Source organism: Syngnathus scovelli, chromosome 2 (genome assembly GCF_024217435.2).
Source record: "Syngnathus scovelli strain Florida chromosome 2, RoL_Ssco_1.2, whole genome shotgun sequence".
NCBI classification, from domain to species: Eukaryota; Metazoa; Chordata; class Actinopteri; order Syngnathiformes; family Syngnathidae; genus Syngnathus; species Syngnathus scovelli.
Genome location: NC_090848.1, coordinates 12,645,647 through 12,667,623, shown reverse-complemented (window position 1 = coordinate 12,667,623; position 21,977 = coordinate 12,645,647). Strand labels below are relative to the sequence as shown.

Here is a 21,977-nt window from a genome sequence, read left to right as displayed (position 1 = left end):
TCTTCAGTGTCGTCTAGTTCTGCACACACCCAAAAGTTGTGTTTTTACATTATGTGTGCCTCCCCCTTGTGGGGCCTTGCCATGTTGCTCAGTCGTTTTTTTCTGAGATGACAGGGCAATTACAAAACTTGTACCTTTTTGCATTGGCATTCAATCAACAAACTGGATAGATATCATACTTAATCCAGGTCAAAGACTCTTTTTGACCTATGGATTTCATGGACTGGGATCTTTAAAACAAGTTTATTCTGCACTCTTGAGTGTTGCATGAGAGGGAATGCTGTTTGGTTTAAAAGATAAACAATTAATCTGATTAAATCACTTGGGTTTTAGGGTTATGTTATCAAATATTGTAAGAATGAAGTGAAAACGGAGTAACCTGACTTATTACCACTGGTATATTGACAGATGACGAGACGTCGAGTTCTACTGCTTAACATGTGAGTGTCACTTTAAGAAAAAGCGTCATCTTTCCGGGAGTGTGACGTATCTGGACTCCCCACATGCTTGCAAGTCCAATAGTTGCAAATGGCGGGTTCTCGGCATGTATTAGCTTCGCTGTATATGAAATGTTTATGAGTTAACATTCGGGTTTGTTCTCTTTCCGTAAAATAAATAACCTCGCTCAAATAATACCGAATGAAATATTTTTAATGAGGCGATATAAGTTTGTTGCGGTTTCTATTCATTTTAGTTTTGCTACCAACAAGTCATATTAAGCGGAAATGCAGTCGGCATTAGTTTTGCTGTCCATACTTTGTGTTATTCAAAACAATGGCTGCTTCAAGCTTAATACACCCAAAGTGCTGTTGCCCTTTGCTAGAGGTACGCGAATCAACTTCACACTGGAAACTACCGAGGGCTGCTACAGATGGTGAGTAGAGAGAAGAAGGTGGACATGCTCACAGAGGAAGTGTCGATTTACACCCCCCTGCTCGTGCACAGAGCATCTGTCGGTTAGAAACCGTGCCCGAAAAAGGAAGAACAGCTTTCTTCGTGAACCTAAACATTCTTTATGTCATTTTTATTTGTGTTTAATAACCTATATGAGCAGCTACTGCCTTCTCTCACTCAGCAAGTAACCTTGCGAAGAAGTACAGTGATTTTTTTATTTTTTTATTTCAGCTTGTACACAGACATCAAATTCACACTTTCTTTACAAAGCTTAGAGTTCGTTTCGTACTTGCCGAAAACGGAACGGGTGGAAGCAGTCTTGCTTATCGAGTCCCGTCCCAAAACTTTCATTTCAATTGTGACCAGTACTCCCCTCCTAGGCATGGGAAGAACTTTAGATTACTTGGGAGGGTATAAACATTAACGATGGACTGCACTGACAATTTAAAGTTTAACCAAAAGGAGGCTTACACACACGCACACACACGATCAACACTATGAAAGAGAGAGAATGCTTAAATATTAACTTGCATTAATGAAACACTTTAGTGTTAAAAGCTGGGCCTACCCAGGAATGTCAACCCAACTTTGGGTTGTTTGTACAAAGAAAATTGGTTGTTTTGTGCAAAACAGCCCAGGAACTTGACCAATATATTCAGTGTACTGTACTCGTGCTCTTTAAGGACATCAAATCGACCAGACATAGCAAGCGTCCAGCCCATAGATGAAGAGACAAGCCGAGGCTGTTCGAGGACAGCAGTTCTTCAAGCTGTGTCTACGCAGCCCTCCCGATTGACCAGCACCATTCTGGCCGAAGATGTTGGTAAATATCAAGGAGTTACAAATATGTTATACTGCATGTACTTCATGGAGAAAATCTACACAATCCGCATGAAATTCTTATATTACACAACAGGGTGTATGTCCTATTGTGCAATTATTTATGCAATTTTTGTTGACTCAGAATGTTTTATGCTGTTATAACTGCTTGAAATGTGCATTGTGTGTTGTCCTTCTTCGTTCACAGTGACAGGGCAGGTAGTTCGTTGTGATGCAATCGTTGACGTGATCTATGATGTCACCATTGTGTCCACCACCAGAGAGCTACACCTGGAGGATTCACCCCTTGCACTCGAAATTAATGCACTGGACTCTGAAGGTGCCCATGAGATAAGCCTCCTGTCATTATAGCCTGCTAACTACTCCCTTAACCAAGCTAATTAGCACATCCAGGCTGGTGATGATGTATTTAATATATAACATTTAAATTGCTATGATTATATCGCTCTCTTTGTGTATTCTTGCTGCTGTGAAGATTGACCAATTCCAATATCAATTCAGCATTAACAATTTTGGATCCCATCAGGCTGTGTCTGTGACTTGGTCTTGTTTGTTTTTGTTCCCTGATCGGTTAAAGACAAAGTCATGTTACTAAATGAGCTGTGGCTACAATCTGATGTTTTCTGTTAAAAGCTCCAGGGCAACTGGCTACCAGTATGGTGCCAGGAAGCCCCCAAGGACCACACGAGTAACCCACTGGTGTGTTGTAAAAATAGCTCACCAGTAATGGGTACATTGTACTTTCCTAGGAATGATGCCAAAGTGATCATTTGAAAATATAAACACTTGCGAAGTGAAGTGTGATATGCTGATATTGTTTATTGAAATTAGGCTCTCATGCAAAATTATTCACTTCTTCTCATACAGTAGATGAATATAATAGTAATAATAACATTATTCAAGGTAATTTGATCAGATTTGGTGTATATAAAATTGGTAGCCCATTGCATAAAACAATACCCAAGAAGTAGCGCTCAGTTTCAAAACAATTGGTGACCCACGTTTTAGGTATCAGGTTTTATGTTTAATAAGCTTTGGCCTCAGATTCATTATTATTAGTAGACTGTAGAAGAATGTGGAGGAATGCCTATTGGTCTCATACAGGCTAATTCAGTTGCCATGAGTTGTCAGATGGATGTGTTCAGCATCCTTTAAGTCCAGCCAACTGTATATTGATCTGAGTAACAAATATATGCAAATATGTTAAATTCCAGGTGCTGCATGCCCACTTGTTTAATCTTCAGTGACTTGTTTAAGCGTAAGAAGTCAATCATGACTCTTGTGCCTTTTCTCACAGGAAACACCTTCAGCACGCTTGCCGGTCTGGCGTTTGACTGGAGTTTAGTCAAAGATGGGGATGGAAAAGAATTCTCTGATTCTTATAATTCATTACGGTAGGTCTTTCCTTCTATCTGCATTATTTAATCGCAATGTAATTATATTGTTTTTGATTTATTTGGGCACAGTGGTGCCTTGAGATATGAGTGCCATGATTTATGAATTTTTGCGATTCAAGTTGTCACTTCCCCATTTTTTGTTAAATGATCAGAATTTGAAACGAGTGCCGTTCAGACCCCCCACCACTAGATGGCGGAAGCATACTTCACAACATCCTGTCACCACCAATTCACATTGGTTGCCTTGCAATGGAAGGACAATATCAGTGCGCAGCAGTGGTGCACCATAGCGCTGGTTCCATAGCTGAGTAGACCCCAAAGAAGAAAAAGGATGAACAATATATTTTGTATAATTCTGTTTTGTGCTCACATTGTCGGTGTTTTCAGGTTATTTTTAAAAGCAAATGTATTATTATGCATAGTAATGTTGAATGCAAATTTTCTAATGCAAACAAATGTATGAAAAACGCATTTTGTGTGTTTTTTTTGGGGGGGTCGGAACAGATTAAATGTGTTTCCATTCATTTCAATTGGGAAAAGTTGACTTGATATACAAGTGCGGTCAAGAAATTAATTAAATTCATAACTGAAGGTACCACAAGGCTACACCTGGTGGCTACTTATTTGGGTCGGACCCCAAAGTTAACAATGCCATGTCTTGTCTCTCTTCTTAAAGGTTTCTCAAGTTTTCTGAGTCAACATACACGCCTCCTGATTACATATCTGAAATGGAGCGTGTTGGAAAACAGGGCAATATCATTTTGGTGTCAGGCCTGAAAACAGGACACGCTAAAGTGAAGGCCAAACTACAAGAGTCACTCTATCAAGTAAGATAAAAATACTTTTCCTCCACAACTATTCAAATGTATTGCCTGAGTGTCAGACAGCCTCCAGGATTTCCTAGTGTTCGAGGACGAGAAGAATTTAAATCGTGGCCTCTATGTGACCGTAAACCTCCACTGATGTAGGGATCTAAATATAGAAAGATGGGATAATCATTCGTCCCTACCTGACTCATAATTTCACAAGTTTATGGCTGCGATATGCCAGTCATAAAATAAAAAGGTAACTTCAATTAAAGATTCCCCCTTTCCTTAGAGAAAGTTGACTTTTAAGGTGATAAACGGTGAAAATGGAGTGTTGGTGTGAGACTACCAGCCATTTTGAAAATGATGGCATTTTTCAGTGACATTAATTTTTAAAGATCTAAATTAATTACATATTGTTTTGATTTGCCCACTTTTCTGACCTCACAAGTAGGTAGGGATGGGCATGTATTGGTGTCAGAACCAATACCAACCAGCCTTATTTCATACCAGTATTGGCTGCCCTTTTGTGACAATTTTAACATCATGAACTAAAAATGAGAAGAATAGAACATTGCCATTAACTTTGTGTGATTTAAAGAAGAATATTTGGTCTTGAAATTATCTGTCATTGTTTTTTGAGAGAAATGTTATCCAAAGTACCAGATGTATCAGTGCTTGGTATCTGACTACTCAAGAAAGTGGCAACTTGTCAAAAAAGCAAGAAGCAACTAATCTATCAACTTTTACTGATTTGTCATAAAAATCTACGTGCATGTGACTTGCAATCAATTAAGCAAATCAAATTGACATCATGTCCTCTTTAAGGCTCTCTTATGCTGTTTTTTCAAACCACTGGCCTGAGGATGAGGCTGTTGCTATGTGGCTCATGATTTCCATTCTGTGCTGCAGGATGTGAATGCAGCTGAGGTGAAACTACTGATTTTAGAGAATATCTTGCTGAGCCCTGCACACAACGTCTACCTGCTGGTTGGAACGTCAATCCGATACAAAGTCCTGAAGATAAGACAGGGCTCGATAGCCGGTATGACTGTCGATGAGCGCTTGCGTTTGCACATCAGTATAGATCTAAGCTAGTATGTTTTCATTTCCCCATGTTTTTGAAGAGCTTTCAATGCCGTGTGATCAATACGAGCTGCATCTTCAGAACAGCGTGGTCGACACAAACGGTAACCCGGATGTTGCTGTCGCACGTCTGGATCAAAGAACCTCCATGGTTACCGCCGTTCAACTGGGACACGTCAATGTCGTGCTCGACCATAAAAGTATCCTTCTGAAATATTCCCGCCTGTACTCTGCTGGAGGCTTAATAATGCACTGATGAGCTGCACCGGCTCATGACCCCTTCCACTGCTAATATACAGTAACAAGACAGTACAGTCTCATTAGTGTGTTTAGTCTGCTCTGATAGAATTTATTTCGTACTTGTGCTGTTATGGATACGTTGAAAATATTCTGGAAAGGAGCAAGCGGATGAAGCCGCTTGCACAAACCAAGAAGATGCAGCGGGAAGCGTACATGGTTGTCCAACAATAGCCATTCTATCAACATCACGCCCAAATTTCCTTACAAGTATTATTTAGGTCTTCGAATGCAAGGGGTGTTTCGTCTTCCCAATAGCACTCTGTATGTGGTGGAACCTGCCTACTTAGGTTTGTTCAGTCACTCCCTTTTTTTTGCAAAGGGAAAAGTGATTGCGAGACGTTTTTCAAACTTGTATACTTTGTTTAGGTTTTAAAATTCATCCTGGAGACAGTTGGGTTCTGGAAACGGGTCGAGACTATGATATCCTGATTGAAGTACTTGATAAATCTGGCAATAAAATCTACCTGTCTGACGTAAGTAAACCTCAGTGGACTTATAAGTGTATTGAACGCTTGTAGGTGAAAATGTCACAATAAAAATGCTTATTACAGCTCACAGCTTTACTGTCACCATCATCAACAAAACATAAAGCACATCTGTTGATGTTTCTTTTCTCCTTCTTTTTGTGGCAGAACATCCGTATTGACTCCGTTTTTTCATTGGACTACTTTGACGTTTTGCAATCTTCCCTGAATGGATCTTATCATAGGGTCAAAGCTAAGAAAGATGGACTAAGTATCATTGATGCTACCTTAAGAGCTGTTGAGGATGAAGTAAGTTTGCTATGTGCTTGTTTATATTTTAAATTCAAAATGACAACTGTTTCAACCTTTTATTCCTCCATAAGAATTCCGTGGCCAGACTGAATACTTCCTGTGCTCTCTACTTCTTTTAGAAAGGTGGGGTCCACCCACTAGCCAATCCGATACACAATGAACAGGATGTGGAAATTTATAACCCTATAGTTCTAAGTCCCAGTATTCTCACATTCCCATGGCAACCCAAGGTCGGCGTCTATCAATACACAATAAAGGTATAATTCAATAATATGAACAAAAGTGTTTTGTGCAAACACCTTTCATAGTGTACAATTTCTTTTCAATGTCATTAAGAGATGTATCTTTGCTCTCAATGCTTTGGATAGGCAACCGGCGGCAGTGGAAATTTCAGCTGGTCTTCCTCCAACACAAATGTGGCCACAGTGACTGTCAAAGGCGTAATGACAACAGCCAGGGACATTGGCGTCAGCATAATTAAAGCGCAGGATATGCGCAACCCTCTCCACTTTGGGGAGATGAAGGTATGGTGGCTGCCAACATTATTGACAATCCCTTTCATTTGCAAAATTAATTCACAAATGTGAATGTATTAGTATTGAAAGCAAAACTAAGTTTTAGCAGTGCACTGACACCACTGTATTCTCTGCATAGTTCCCTATAGCATTTTTAAATGTATTAATCACCAATAATATAATGAAACATTAAAATCGATATGATTTTTTGGCATAAAAATGACAAACATTTAAATTTTTGGCAGGAGGCTGTCAGTTATCACTTTGATTACTTAGTGATGGAGCTTTATCAACTTAAACGTGTACTTTCATCCCGAAGTTTGACATTGATTATAAAAAATTTAATCCGATAGGTATACGTCGTTGAACCTGTAGCAATGGACTTTGCTCCCTGCCCAGTGGAGGCTCGAGTGGGCATGATTCTAGAGCTACCGCTCAGAATATTTGGCCGACTGGAGGAAAAGTGGATGGAGCCTGTCATGTTGAGTGACTGCTCCCACTTTGACCTGCAGGTAGATGTGGAAAGCCAAGGCGTCTTTCAGCATCTTGAAGGCAAGTCTGCAAATGCATTCTGATGTGTGGCATCTGCTTCAGCGCACAAAAGATTAATTCTTCCTCTTATTGCTAGTTGCCTCACTCACAGGAGAATTGCCATCAAGTAAAGGTCATTAACTAATAGATGGCACATTTGCTGGTCATCCTACTTGTCAGTTAGTCAAAGGAACAGACCACTCAGGCATATTGTATTTGAGAATAAAAGGGCATGTTTGCTTGTTGTATTGTTTTTATTTGTTGGTCGCGGCAGTGAGACCAGCAATACATCGATGTGTGTGTGTGTGTTTGGTAGGACACATAGAACTTGTTCAACATTGAAACATTTTCAAATTGGTGGTTTAAAAAACACGTTTCTGCCTTGAAGGTCGACTGGGTCCAGGCCAAGGCCACTGCAGTGGGGTGAGAGCCAAAGCCCTGGCCCCGGGCTACACCACGCTGTCGGTCAGCTACAACCATGGCAATGTTCACCTCAGCGCAAAGATCACGATTGCAGCTTACCCTCCCCTCATCGTGAGTCCTAAAAAGTCTCAATACGAATATCCTTGTCGACAGATTTTGTTCATCTAACGTCACAAACCTGCCCTTAAGTCATTTTGTGATTGTTTTCCTTTGGCCTCAAAAGGCCAATTAGCCTTTGTTCTCGAAGGTGGCAAAAAAGCCACTCTTGCACGCACCGTGGGCATTCATACACATAGCCTGCCCTTAGAATCAAGGCAGAAATGGGATGATCAGTGACTCTTCAAATGATCTCCTCTTGGGTTTCTTCCAAGCTCTATGCATTTTAATTATGCATTATACGCTTGCTCGTCTGATTTATAAAAGTACGCCTCTCTGCTGCATAGGAATAAGATGCGCTGGGCGATATTGAAGAAATCTGCCATTGTGATGGAGGCCGTTTTATGTCATAACAATATACGTGGTCACGCTCCTTTCTTAGACTAATTGTCTTACTGATGTCATTTGGCAGGCTATTGACCCCGTGTCCGTGGCTGTTGTGACACTGGGTTCCTCTAAAGACATGCTGTTTGAGGGTGGGCCTCAGCCTTGGGTTCTGAAGCCCTCTAAATTCTTCTGTGACTTGAAAGCTGAGAATGAAGAAAGCGTGAGCCTGACTCTGGCTAGCCCACTCTCCCATAATTACGATCAGCACTTGGTCAGAGCAACCTGCAGGGCATTGGGAGAGCAGGTAATTTCGCCGTTGTGTTGATGTTGTGTTGTGTAGTCGCTTGACTTTTTCGTCTCTTGACTACACATTTCAGCTTTGTATAAAATACTGGCCACAGCTCTGATCACAATGGCACCTACACAATCTAATCCGGCAGAAAATGTGCATATTCAGATTTTAGAGAAGTGTACTGTTATGGTGACCCCACTGTCAGCTTTGTAGTGACCCATCAAAATTTTGCAGATGCTGGAGGTGAGGGTGAGCAACAAGGCCAGTATGACCAACCCTTATCCCGCCGAAGAGCGGGCATCTGTAAAGTTTGTTTGCGCTCCTCCGTCACGCTTCACACTGGTCCCAGTGTACGCCGTTCCACAGCTCGAATTCTCATGCCCTCTGCTGCAGCAGAACAAATACGTGGTATGCTTCTTTCTTCTGCCTCCTTGATTTGGAAGGGGAAAAAAAAGCCTTACTATTGCAATGATGGTATTTAGGCAAAATGATCCAACGAATGATTGTGTCTCTTGTGCTGTTTTAAAGGTACCGGTTTCAAATTACCGCAACTCAGTTTTGGAGCTTGCAGCTTTTGATGAACAAGGGCGGAGGTTTGACAACTTCAGCTCACTGAGCACAGTGTGGGAATCAAGCAAAGTGTCCCTGGCCAGTATCGAGCCTACCCTACCTATGACCCTTGAACCTTTTGAGGATGAAAACAAACAGATGAAACTACACGGTATAAGTGTCTGTTCTTAAAAGTTGGTCTTTTGTTCATTTTTATCAGACCTAAACTTGGATATCTATTCTTTGGGTGAGCTTTTTGGAGAGGAAGCCTTTGCTGAATTGATTGCCTCAACTTCCATTGCTGGAGTTCTATAATGACTAAAATCATGGATTGCTTTGTTTTTTTAATTAGCAATTCTTTGTCACCCGTAATAGGCCGGCAGACTGTCGTCGTGCATCGTCAATCGGGGATTGCTGCCATCACAGCGACAGCGCTGGAATATCAGCAGTCTCATATCCAAGCAGCCAATGTTCATCGACGGGTACGTGTCAAATTTGACAGTTTATCTCATCATTGAACAGTTTGTTTTCTCTCCTTGCTGTGACAGTGACCTACTTGCCCATTTTGTCTTCCCTGAAAGACATTAAAGCCCCTCTTTGGTACATATCTAGTATATAACTAACAAATTCTCAAAGCTACAGTACTGCATTTCAGTTTAAAAGGAGGCTTTCATTTTCAAGGCCCCATTTAATGCTTTCTACCAAAAAGTAATCTGCAGCTGGGCAAGGAGAGGCGCATGTTAATATTGCTTGTAAATATGCAACGATTGCTTTGGGTGGGAAACTGTATTAAGATGGCAAACAATTGTAGCAGTTTTTGTTTTACATTCATTGTGTGGGCTTAATCGTCAGACAAAAAATGTACAAAATATTTGAATTTCTTTTGACATTTTTTGTCACACGAATATAGCATCTTGCCATCTTTGTATCTCAAATATTCGATGTCGCTTGACTCTGAATGCATAAGGGCATCCTGTGGATGCATTCTGAAAATATACTTGTCCATTACCATTTACTTTTTATGCAAGTATTTTAGAGGAAAATAAATCCCTGATGGTCCAGTGGGTTAGGATGTGGCACTTTCACCGCTGTAGCCTGTCTTCGATTCCTGGTCAGGCAGCCATATGGGGGCACATGTCAATGTCTCCCCTGTGCCGGTCTCAAGACCAGATAAATGCAGAGGGTTGCGTCAGGAAGGGCATCCAGCGTAAAAACGTCTCATGTGAACCATTTAGACAAAAGCGGATGGTTCGCTGTGGCGACCCCTGAGGGGAAAAACCGAAAGGAGTCACCATTTTAGATCTATGGTCAGTTGTGGATTGACTGATTTTTCATTTATTTCACTTAATTAGTTTCTTTTTGTCTGTTTCAACTGTTTTTGTGGAAAGGGTGACATGTTTACCCCTGTGTCAGCAACATTGGAACTCCTGTTAGTTGAAGCTGTGAAGGTTCTTCCTGACACATTGACCATATTCAACCACCCAGATGTGCGGGTAAGAGATGTGTTTTTATTTTACTGATTGGTAACTGTTGGGTCCATACATTTAGTATTAAATATTGTATATTTTGCAAGTAACTTCATCCAAGCACATTTGACAGATTTTAGAGGGCCCTGCTTGCCTAAGACGGGTTTGACACATGTAAGGCATAAATAAATGCCGTGAACTCTGTTAAAGGAATTTTAATGTGCAATTGTGATGAGGTCTATCTGGTGTGACTCGCACACCATGCTCGACCGACCTTGCATGTGAGCTTGAATTGTGAGATGAAAGTCTTAACCATACCAAATATGAGATATGTTGAAAAGTTTTACGTGTGTTTTTCCTTACAGAGTAATCTTGTCGTACGAGGGGGGTCAGGCCACTTTTTTGTCAACAGCAGCATTAAAGACATTGCAGATGTGGTGTTTCAGGACACCCAAGGAACAGTTCAGGTATGTGGGGACATCTGGATTTGTATTGGAGTCAATTAGGGAAGGGAAATAGGAAATCACAGTATAAATGCATATGGTGGTTTAAAGGGTTCAATTTGAATTTCTCTTGTGAATTCCTTTATGTCGCCAGGTTGCCCCTATCCAGCCAGGTGTGGTGCAATTGATGATTCATGACCTTTGTTTAGCGGTCCCATCTACAGCCAAAGCCACAGTGCGGGTTTCTGAAATCCTGGAGGTGAATTTGAGAGTGGTCGACAAGGTCAGTTTCCAGTCTGATAATTCCTCATTTAATGAATGTGGTTGACACGATGATCCTTATTACAGTCTATGTAACACATTCCATGCGTGCCTTGGTGGCGCTCAATATATTTGTTCTGTACGAGTGCTCAACTTGTAATATTCATGGAGCTCCCTTTGGTTTGCCCTTCCTGTGAACCAAACTGGTGATTTCCCTCATGACTGGCCTCATTGGTCTCATTTACAGGTGGAAATTGGCAAATCAGTAAGGTGTTATGTCACAGTATTGAATTACAACAAAAAGCCTTTCCCAACCAGCTATTTCCCATTCATGAAATTGAAAGTTAAGGCAGCGTCTTCAATTGTCGCATTAACGTAAGTGATATGACACTTGATGTGACACTGGTGTTAAAAGGTATCTTAACCTTAGTTGACACATCTTTCTGTTTCTTTTATAGACCACTCGCAGAGTCCACAGAACATGACACTGCGGTTTACGTTGCAAAAGGTCTTTCTATTGGCCAGACAACGTTGTCAGCTGTCGTAGTAGATAAAAATGGGAGAAAAATTTCATCTGTCCCTCAACAAATCGAGGTATTTTGTTTGTTCACGTCACTCAAGTCATGTTCAGAACTTCCAACATACAAACTACACCATGTGAACTCTTTCTTTTTTTTTTTTTTTTTAATAGGTATTTCCACCATTCAAACTCATCCCTCGGAAAATGACTCTGCTGATTGGAGCAATGATGCAGGTGTGTTTGTGTAAACGCGACCGATGCTCATGCTGACAGCAGGTTGCATCAGTTGAACTTGCCAAAAGAGTTCATTTGGTCCGCCATCACTCTTCCAAAAGGGACCTTTGCCAGGCTTCTTCTTCAGAAAACAGCATTGGCCTCAATGCTCTCTTCTCTTTCGGTGCACTGTTGTGCTCATTAAAAAGCACCGTTATCTAATCAGAACTCCATCTAATTGCCCAACATTACATAGGGTAATATACCCAAGTGATGTACCACTTCAGAAAGTTCATGTAAAAGGTTCATCTAATGATTTTTGCCATTGTCGTCGTAAAATGAACGGCAATAACTCTTGGAAATGCTTCGGCCTAATTGTTACATTGCCAAAATGTATTCATTATTCTGATTTAAAATCTCCCTGTTTCTAGATCACATCTGAGGGGGGGCCTCAGCCTCAGTCCAATATTCTTTTTTCTATCTCCGATGAGGACATCGCTTCTGTTAACGGTATAGGTCACGTCAAGGGTGTGACCGTCGGTAACGTCACTGTGACAGGACTCGTCCAAGCTGTCGACGCGGAAACCGGCAAGCTGGTTGTTGTGTCAAAGGTAAATAACGTCATCGGGTGATGTGGGTGAGTTGTCACAGATGCAACTGCAAATGGATTCTTCTGTGTTTTAGGATCAGGTAGAAGTTGAGGTTGTGTATTTGACTGCCATTCGAATCCGAGCACCCATTACACGTATGAAGACGGGAGCGCAGGTACGCACTGTACATTTTTAGAAAGACCGTTTCCAGTCAAACACGTTTTATTAAATGGTTGCCATGGGCCCTTGTCGCACCTTATTTCCTTCTGTAGATGCCTGTGTTTGTGATGGGTTTGACCAATAGCCAAACACCCTTCACCTTTGGCAATGCTGTGCCAGGACTTAGCTTCCACTGGTCCACTACGAAAAGGGACATCCTGGATGTCCAGTCAAGACACTCTATGGTATGCATGTGCACCACCTGTGTGTACTGTAGCTACCCTCACTGTTGTTCACTATTCACTCTTTGCCATATTTGCCTTCCTATGCCCGCAGGCTAATGTAGAGCTCAACGCCGAGCACAATTTCGGCATGAGCGTGACGGGTCGAACAAGAGGGCGGACTGGGCTCAAGGTTGTCCTCAGAGTTGTCGATCCGATTGTTGGTCAACTTGCTGGGGATCTTTCAGAGCTCAAAGATGAGATCCAAATCCAGGTACAACTCTAAAACTGGGCTCGGGTTTACATTTTACTATAAAGTGAGCTAATTGTCACAATGTACCGACCTGCCCCATCTGCTGCCTCCATCAAATTTAAACGTCAAAAGCTGTAGGTAGAGCAGTGGAATTGTTGATCTTTGGAATATTTGAAATTAGCTTTGTGAAGCGATAAGGCTACAAATTAGAGACTTTAACGTGTCAATCATGCCCTAATAATGGTGGTGTCACTCTTTGCTTTATCAAGGTCTATGACAAGCTACAGATGATTAATCCCCAAGTCGAGTCCGACGAGATACTCATGACTCCAAATTCAGCCCTCAAACTCCAAACGAACAGGTTAGTTCAACTTGCAGGTTTACCATGTTCCTCAATTAAATACTGAGAAAACCCTACCTGTAAATTCACTTGTGTTGATATGCACTAGGGATGGTGTGGGTGCACTGTCATACCAAATGATGAATTACGCTGACCAAGTTGCTATCGCGCAAGTTGATGACAAGGGCTTCCTCTTCTCTGGCCCACTCACTGGCATTTCATCACTGCTGGTTACTTCACAAGAGTCCTTTGGTGTCAATCAAACTCTCATCGTCGCAGTAAAGGTCAGTTTGAAAGGCTTCCTCTGACCTTTTGAAAACATTTAAATTGTGATCTGGATTACATTCATTTTGTCATTTCACTTATGGGGCGGCACGGTGGAGCACTGGTTAACACGTCCGCCTCACAGTTCAGAGATTGTTGGTTCGATTCCATGTTACATGATTTGCGTGTTCTCCTCGTGTCTGAGTGTGTTTTCTCTGGGCACTCTGGTGCTCTTCAGCTTCCCAAAGACATGCATGGTAGGCCGATTGAGCACTCCAAATTGCCCCTAGGTGTGAGTGCGAGTGCGGATGGTTGTTCATCTGTGTGTGCCCTGCGATTGGCTGGAAACTGGTTCAGGGTGTCCCTATTACCTGATATTTATTTATTCATTTTTTTTAATTCAGTGTTTTACCACGTAAGTCAATTTAGAACATTTTCTCATTTACAATGGCGAAACGAAACCTAATCGACAATTGATTGTTCATCATTGATTTTAGCACTTTGGTTCTTAAGTCCATGCTTATCCATGTTTATGTTCAAAGGAGCTCCAGGCCGTCAACCTCTATCCCTTACTCTCTTGCTGTGTGGTAAACAATTGTACAAAGTCTTGTGGTGACATTGTAAGGCGGCAACACTCCCCTCCTCTTCCCTCAGGTGGTACCTGTGTCCTACGTGCGCTTCAGTACCAGTCCAGCGTTACACACGCCCACCGGGGAGAGCTTGAAAGCCATCCCTTTGGGCATTGTCCTCACCTTCACTGTCCATTTTCACACCAGCACTGGAGAGACCCTCCACAGCTCCAACAGCCGTGTCACCTTCTCCACAAACAGGTGAGTCTTCACTCTACCTCTGGATCTGAGCAAATATCCCTGAGGAGTGGGGTGCCAAAGCCACAAGCCACTCAAACATGTCTGACTGATGAGTCTTATGTACCAACTGACGACAACCTTGGATGATTTACACGTTGACTTTACAAGTGCGCCTCTAATTTACATCTCCATGTGGTATACCTGGAAGACTGAAAGCAAAATATTTACAATTGAATACCAGACCTGTGAGCACTTATTCTGATCTGTGCTTTATGAACATGGCACATTAACAGTTCATGACTTCAAGTACGGTTTGGAATCATGAGGCAGGCACTCCTTGTAATTCACTACGTTAATTCACGAGGCTGTTCTCGTCAACATGGTTTCACAAGTTGTTATCCCCTCAATTAAGGAGTGAGTGAGTTAAATAAATGGTAGTGGTTGGCAGGGACGTGTACTCATGGTGCTGACATTCACTTTTGGGGGGAAACCAATCAAAATCAGAGTCATGCAAGGCTGATACTCTTGCGACCGAAAAAAATAGGCTGTTATTAAATTATTTTTAAAATCTCCAAGAGGTGATTGGATTTGACTGGTATTTCAGTTGGGAGTCGCTTGTCCATAGCAGATGCTCTTTTGATGGAGGTAGAAAGCAGGACACGTAGTGCCAACAAAAATGAAATGCTACACTCCTTGTTTATTTTTCTAATACTACTGGAGACAGCGTTTGATCAACTGCTCTGTTTGAAGCTTCCATTCAAAGATTAATCTGCTTCAGACAGTCTAAATTTTCAAGTAATAATGCAGAAAAGAAAAACCTCTGAAGGTGTACCTTTCAAATACTTTTTCTTTGCAATTAATTTTTAAATTGTTTTATCTCTGTCTGTTAGGGATGATCTGGTGCAGGTCGGGTCTGGGCCTGATAACCACACTTTGACGGTCAGGACGGTCAACGTAGGCCTCACGCTTCTGTCTGTGCATGACAACGAAAACACTGCGATGGCGGACTACATTCCTCTTCCCGTGGAGCATGGCATCCTGCCAGGAGAGGCCCAGAGGCTGGTGGTGGGAGACGTCATTTGCTTTACTGCACAGCTGACCAGTCAAGAGGGTGAGCGTCTTAAGAGCATGTAAATGTGCCAAACCTATGGAACAATTTGTCATCTTGCGCAGTGTTTTCACTCTACTTTTCTCTGCAGGAGGTCATGGTATTTGGAGCTCCTCAGCCAATGCTGTGCTCCAGGTGGATTCCAAAACCGGTGCCGCTGTGGCCAGAGACAATGGGGCAGCTACCGTGTACTACGAGATACCTGGTGTTTTAAAAACATACAGAGAGGTAATGTATTATTTCTTAAACATAGCGGAGCTCATAGCGACAAACGTAACTGGTAAAATTTACAAATGCTAAATTACTGAGGGTTTGGTGGGTTTTTTTGGGGGGGTTCTTTGGTATCTGATTAAGTTCTAATTATGCATATTAAACCCTTCCCTGTGACTTGTGGAGAGGAATTTAAACCCCGAAGCAGACAGCACACAAAATTAAATTCTTTATTGAACAAAAGTACCCAACAGGCGGTGAATGTTAAAAGTAAATAAATACTTTCAGTCATTTCATAAACTCCTCAATAAAATAGGATTATATGTGCAACACGTTTTTTCCCACAAAGTCAAAACCCGCAGTATAGCCGTGTGTCCGCTCAAGTGTCTCATTAAAGCACAGATGACTGGTGTAACTGCCGTACTGTAATGAATTAAGAAGACAGTGCCTGAGATTGGAATTCAAATTAAGAAGACAAAATAAAATAACTTTCACTTAATAGTCAGTTGTGTTACTTTCTGCCTTAAAAGAATTGCAACAGGAATGAGTGAGTGTACTCGCGGTATGACAAAAAGGTTTGAGTTTACACTAGACAAAAACATTGTGAACCACTCCCATAGTCGGAAAGTATGTCCTGCTCCATGTCACATTTGCGTGTGATGAGATGCTCACACTTGATCAAGTAGAGAAAAGATGAATTACTTAATTTATTTTACTTATTTACTATTTAAATTTTTTTCAGATTCAGTCCACCTAATTGATCTTAATGTAACCTGCATATTTGTACAGATACTGCATCACTATCTCTTATTTTTGAAATAATTGACTAGCATGATAATTCAATTTTTCCCCTTGACTGTTAGGTTGTGGTGGAATCGGCTACAAAGACCGCCGCAATGGCGCAGGCCTTGCCAGTCAGAATTGGCAAGCAGACTGAAGTCTTACTCACAACCAGAGGACAAGGAACCAACCTCATTGGTACGGGAAATACTCAACTTGTGAAATTTTGTCACTACACGTCGAAAATTACAAAACAAATCCATATGTAAACTTCCAAAGTGTTATTTTTCCACTGAATTGTTGTTTTTCCAGTCATCACTCCAAAAGAGAACAATATTGTTAAACGCTAATGGAACCTTGAAGGCCACTTGCTCGGATGAATAACTAATAGTAACTGCAGTTGATTGTTGATGTAAAAACCTGCACCACATTGCTCTCCACGCTAAGCCTCATGGCCCTCATATTTATTGAAGTGAAAAAAGACTTCACCCATTCCATGTGTTATCTTTACGTTTCACTACAGAATGTATTTAACAGCGAAACTTATTAAATCACTCTCAAATGCTTTCGGCATAGCTCCTTCCACGTTTCCAATCTTCATCTTATTTCTTTAACTCCTCTATTTATTTTAGCCTTAAGCTTATGGCGATGTAATGTATCCTGCAGGAACCTGCTCCTCGATCCAGACAGAAGCCATAGCGCTACTGCAGCCAGAAACTTCTGTCGCTTGCCTCCTCAGCTTTACCAGTGATGCTGTTGATTTCCCCGCAAGCAGCGTCTTCAAAACACACACCAGTTTTGATCCCAGCATTGGTATGTCTTACCTGAATTTACATACCTGTTTGGAATGCTCCCTATTGGATCTGTAATGAGCTGGTGAATATATGTATTTATTAACCCATATTTAACCAGCTAAGTCAGCTGAGAACCAGTTCCCATTTAGAATAACTTTAAAGAAATAAAAATGAAAGTGAATCTGAGGTCTCAATGCCCCCTCGGTTAAACTGCTTTTGATAGCTTTGACATGGCTCTGTGCAACAAGGCTGTCTTGAATCAAATGTGGCCTCTGTGCCTCCAAGTGAGGGGTCAGGTAAATACAGCTTTACAAGCTGTAATCAATAGCTGTGAGGCTCACGGAGTGTATCTAACATCACCCATCAAAGATGCCAGCTTGATATGTTGTGCTGCAGAGGCTGCTTAACACCTGAAACCTTGTCTAATTGCAGTTGGAGTTAGTGGGAACATGTGACTGAAATATGCTGTCTATGAGGATTAGGACGCCAAGCTTTTTTTATTTGGTTGTTTTTGCTCTTATGTCATTTTGCCGGCTGCTTGTTTAATTTTTTCACTTCAACGTTAGGTTTCCGCTTTCTCATCAGTTTGTTATTTTTAGCCTCCTATTTTTTGTCCTTGCCATAGGCCTGTACAAGTGTTTAATGAGCCTGCAGCCAATGGCAGACCAGCTAACCCGAGTTCTCAGCATGTCCATGACCAACTTGCTCGTGAAGGCTGGCCTGGAGGGCAGTGCCTTCTCTGGGGAGCAGGTTAGCGCCAGACTGCCGATAGAGCCCGCCCTCTACTGCGACCAGACGGAGCTGATCCTCTCCAACTTGCACCCATCTGCGGAGCTCTCAGTCTTCGGTCCAGCTGCTGCCCTCGCAGACATGGAGGTCAGGGGAAATAACTTTTTTCATAAAAATAATGACTCCTCAGATAAAGCATTCCAATATAGCGGAATATTGTTTTGGGTCTTAGGTGGTATCCAGTTCTCCCATCATTGGTATTCAGAAGATCGAGGCACACAGCAGTCTGTCGAAGTACACCATCAGGGTTTTGGACCTGCGAGCAGCTGACTCTGCTTCCATTACCATCAGCAGTGCCTCCTCGGGTCAGAGTCTCATCATCCCGATCACTTTGATACACGTGGCTGAGCCTGGTGCAGGCATGCAAGGTAAGTTCCCCTCTGTGGGTTAATGGGAAGTCACAATAAGGTTGTGTCTTAAAAAAGATTTAAGAGGGACTGTGTGAAAAATCTTTTGATTTTTCAATGTTCATTTGTTTAATTAAGAGCAATTACTATTCATTTCAGTAATATGTAAAAAAAAAAAAAGTGTCCAATTACATCAACAAACATTTTTTAATACAATCATAGCCAAACCAGTTCTGCCTTGTGCTGTAATTTATAATTTGTACTTTGTTGTAGCTCCATCTAGGCCTTGGAATACATTCTGACTGGTATTTCGTCTTGTTCTCTTCAAATACAGCTGCTGCACAATTTAACAGAGAGGGGGACCGCCCACCACACGACTCTTACCACGTGATGCTGTTCACCCTGTTTGCCTTGCTAGCTGTTACATCCATCGTCATCATCGGTAGGGTGCCAGTTACTACTTCTATTAAATCTCTTTCATCTTGACCTCTTTATCTTCATGGCAACACACCTTTGCAATGGATTGCGCTGTCCGACAATTTAATGCCATGGTACACGTACAGTTCATGCTTGGATATCATTTTAATGATAATGCATATCATTTTTTCCTCTTTGAATGTGCTATTTTTGATGCTCAGTCTTGATGGTGTTATGGTTCTCAGCTCTTCACAAATTGTCCCATTTTGTCTTCTGCAGTCATCCACTCGGTGTTCTCTCCAAAACAGCAAACGTACCCTCCTTTCACCCTCAGGAGGCCTCCACCCGTCGCTGGTAGGACACAGTTAGAATGATGTTTCCTGTTAGAAAAACAATGAATATGCTTGCAAGAAAGAATGGGAACTGTTATGTCATAAATCTGATTATGTGATAAATCTGATAGCATTCAGCATCATGCAAAACAATAGACTAACACACTGCTCAAGCATACAGTATACGTACCATACTAAAAATTACTAACTTTTTTCTCATATTACATATTATAAGTACTGTTGAATTCATTAGCACTCCTCCTGTCTCTGTTCTCAGCCCCAGATTCTTTCAACCAGTCCATACCCGGGATGGAGACAAACAGCAACTCCAGGTTGCGTCTCTTCTCTACCAACTACTGACAAAGCCTTCATTGTCCCTCTCGTCCCACAGAGGGTCATGACTGAATGTACCTCAATACCCTCGCAGTAAAAGCTGTTGGACGCGACTGCAAAATCGTTGCATTTTGATATTGGTACAAGACTTGCAATGGAGGGCGGCTCGGAGGCGCACTGGGTAGCACGTCCGCCTCACAGTTAGGAGGGTACCGGTTCGATTCCACCTCCGACCCTCCCTGTGTGGAGTTTGCATGTTCTCCCTGAGCCCGCGTGGGTTTCCTCAAGGCACTCCGGTTTCCTCCCACATCCCAAAAACATGCTTGACAGGCCAATTGGGCACTCCAAATTGCCCCTAGGTGTGGGTGCGAGTGTGGATGGTTGTTCGTCTCTGTGTGCCCTGCGATTGGCTGGCAATCGGTTCAGGGTGTCCCCCGCCTACTGCCCGATGACCGCTGGGATAGGCTCCAGCACGCCCACGACCCCCGTGGGGACATAGCGGTGCAGAAAATGGATGGATGGACTTGCAATGGCCTTTTAAATGCTTTCATGTGTGTCTGTGTGCGTGTGCGTGTGCGCATGCGCATAGAACAAAGTTTCAATAGCTCACTGTCCTTGTTCTGCCATTTGCTGAGTTCTATTAACAAGCCCACTCCATTGTTCACGAAACTCATATTGTTGTCTGACTTCTAAACATGTTTTTTTTTTTTTTTTTTCCCCAGTAAGGTTATGCTGTGTATTGGTTGACTTTGCCCACTTATCAGTTTTCTTGTAAACTCAACAGGAGCCACATGCTTTTGTGACAAAAAAACTGACTTGAAAATACGAAGAAATGTCCTTTGTTGTTGTAGCCTAAACACATTTTACTGAAAAGCCTACTGAAAGCAATCTAAAATGTGACAAATCCTTCAAATGTGCATCATCAGTTCAGTGATATCAGTTTGAGCCATGATGCGTGCAGCTTTTGTTTAATTCATTAACTTGAAACAGTAAAAGATGTTAAGCATCTTTCTTGAGTTGAGGAGCTTCACTGCAAGAAAACAAAATGTGACAGTCTTCAGGTTTTGTTTGGACCTGCTCAAGATACGGGCATAAAAGACTGATTTCCGTGAAAAGGTCTTGATTTTGTTGGCTAAATGTTCACCGTGACGGTATGTTTTCCCCATGTTGGTTTCCTTGTGTGAATATGCCTCTTGAAATAATTGTCGTGATTTTGTTGGGAAAATGTTAACTGCGATGGTATGTTAAATTTCAGTTTCCCTCCATTGGTTTTCTTGTGTAAATACGCCAAATAAAAGTTATTGATTAAAATTCAGCAAAGTGTATATATGTTATATACTAAAGTGTATATACCAAATGACAATTGAGACGATCCAGCAATAACACACTTTAACATTCTTAAGAATACAATTTTTTGCATTTCTGTTTTGGTTCATCAAAGTATTACCATCACATATAAAATGTTCTTTAGTATACCAAAGAATGTTGACCCTGTTTAGATTCATAACCCTCCAATTTTTTTTATGACTAGCACTTCTGGCAGATAACAAGTCAAGGAACGCTATGTTAGTTCAGAAGTTCCACATTCTTACACATCTAACATGGAATACAGTTTTACCGCGACTTACGATGTATTTTTATTATGTAAAAGCACATAATGCGTGCCGGACTATCCCAAAAGTCACACTTTTTGCCCTATTACTCCGTGTAAAACACCAAAAAACAAAAAAACAGTTTTAGTCTTGCTTTTTCAAACCTTTATAACAAAAACTGTCACTTTATTCTTCACCTCCTAACTTTTCTTAGTGAAGGGAAAATCTGTTCCTAATTTCTACACTCGCTAAAAAAAAAATACCCCAGAAAAAGTCAGGCTAATAAATTCTTGTATGCTTCCACGTACTCCCTGCAATGTGCACGCTCGACGTACTCGCACAGAACGCAAGATAGAACTTGAAATAAAAAGAAGAAAGGCAACCAAGCTTCTAAAGATGGAAATTGACAAACATAAAAGTGTGTTCTTTATGTTTTTATTGAAAACAAGCTGGTACAGTCTGCGCCACAGCAACGGCCGGTTTCCGCCTTTCACTCAGTGCGTGCGCGTTCCTGGAATTTGCAAACTTTGCATGTGCGTGGGCAATCCAGTTTACTCCCGCATCCCAAAAACATGTTTTATAGGCCGATTGAGCGCTGTAAATTGCCCCTAGGTGCGAGTGCGGATGGTTGTTCGTCTCTGTGTGCCTTCCGATTGGCTGGCAACCTGTTCAGGGTGTCCCCCGCCGGTGGAATATGATTTACCCTAAAAAAAAATAAAAAATCGAAATATTTTTATCTTTTTATTTAATCCATGAAATTATCCGTGAAAAATGTGGGGTCTTTAGTTTTTAACGGTGGGAGCTAATTTAATTGGAAACACAATGAGGAAGGGGTTGGTCAATT

The 21,977-nt window shown here is 41.6% G+C and overlaps 1 protein-coding gene across 1 annotated transcript; it reads left to right on the top strand.

Moving 5' to 3' along the window:
* The first annotated feature begins 496 nt into the window (after nt 1-496).
* Nucleotides 497-20,861, top strand: nup210 (nucleoporin 210). Its single transcript, XM_049753581.1, has 40 exons — nt 497-874; nt 1,578-1,717; nt 1,922-2,053; nt 3,032-3,128; nt 3,808-3,958; nt 4,850-4,982; nt 5,065-5,223; nt 5,542-5,610; nt 5,690-5,796; nt 5,956-6,096; nt 6,219-6,356; nt 6,468-6,623; nt 6,968-7,166; nt 7,534-7,679; nt 8,137-8,355; nt 8,578-8,751; nt 8,872-9,064; nt 9,268-9,374; nt 10,281-10,385; nt 10,724-10,825; nt 10,956-11,084; nt 11,310-11,437; nt 11,521-11,656; nt 11,754-11,816; nt 12,227-12,406; nt 12,480-12,560; nt 12,658-12,789; nt 12,881-13,039; nt 13,288-13,379; nt 13,468-13,642; nt 14,277-14,452; nt 15,322-15,542; nt 15,631-15,767; nt 16,613-16,727; nt 17,196-17,342; nt 17,949-18,199; nt 18,285-18,480; nt 18,794-18,901; nt 19,156-19,230; nt 19,486-20,861. The coding sequence occupies exons 1-40, from the start codon at nt 726-728 to the stop codon at nt 19,566-19,568; spliced, it is 5,601 nt and encodes a 1,866-aa protein (XP_049609538.1). The 5' UTR covers nt 497-725; the 3' UTR covers nt 19,569-20,861.
* The last annotated feature ends 1,116 nt before the right edge of the window (nt 20,862-21,977 follow it).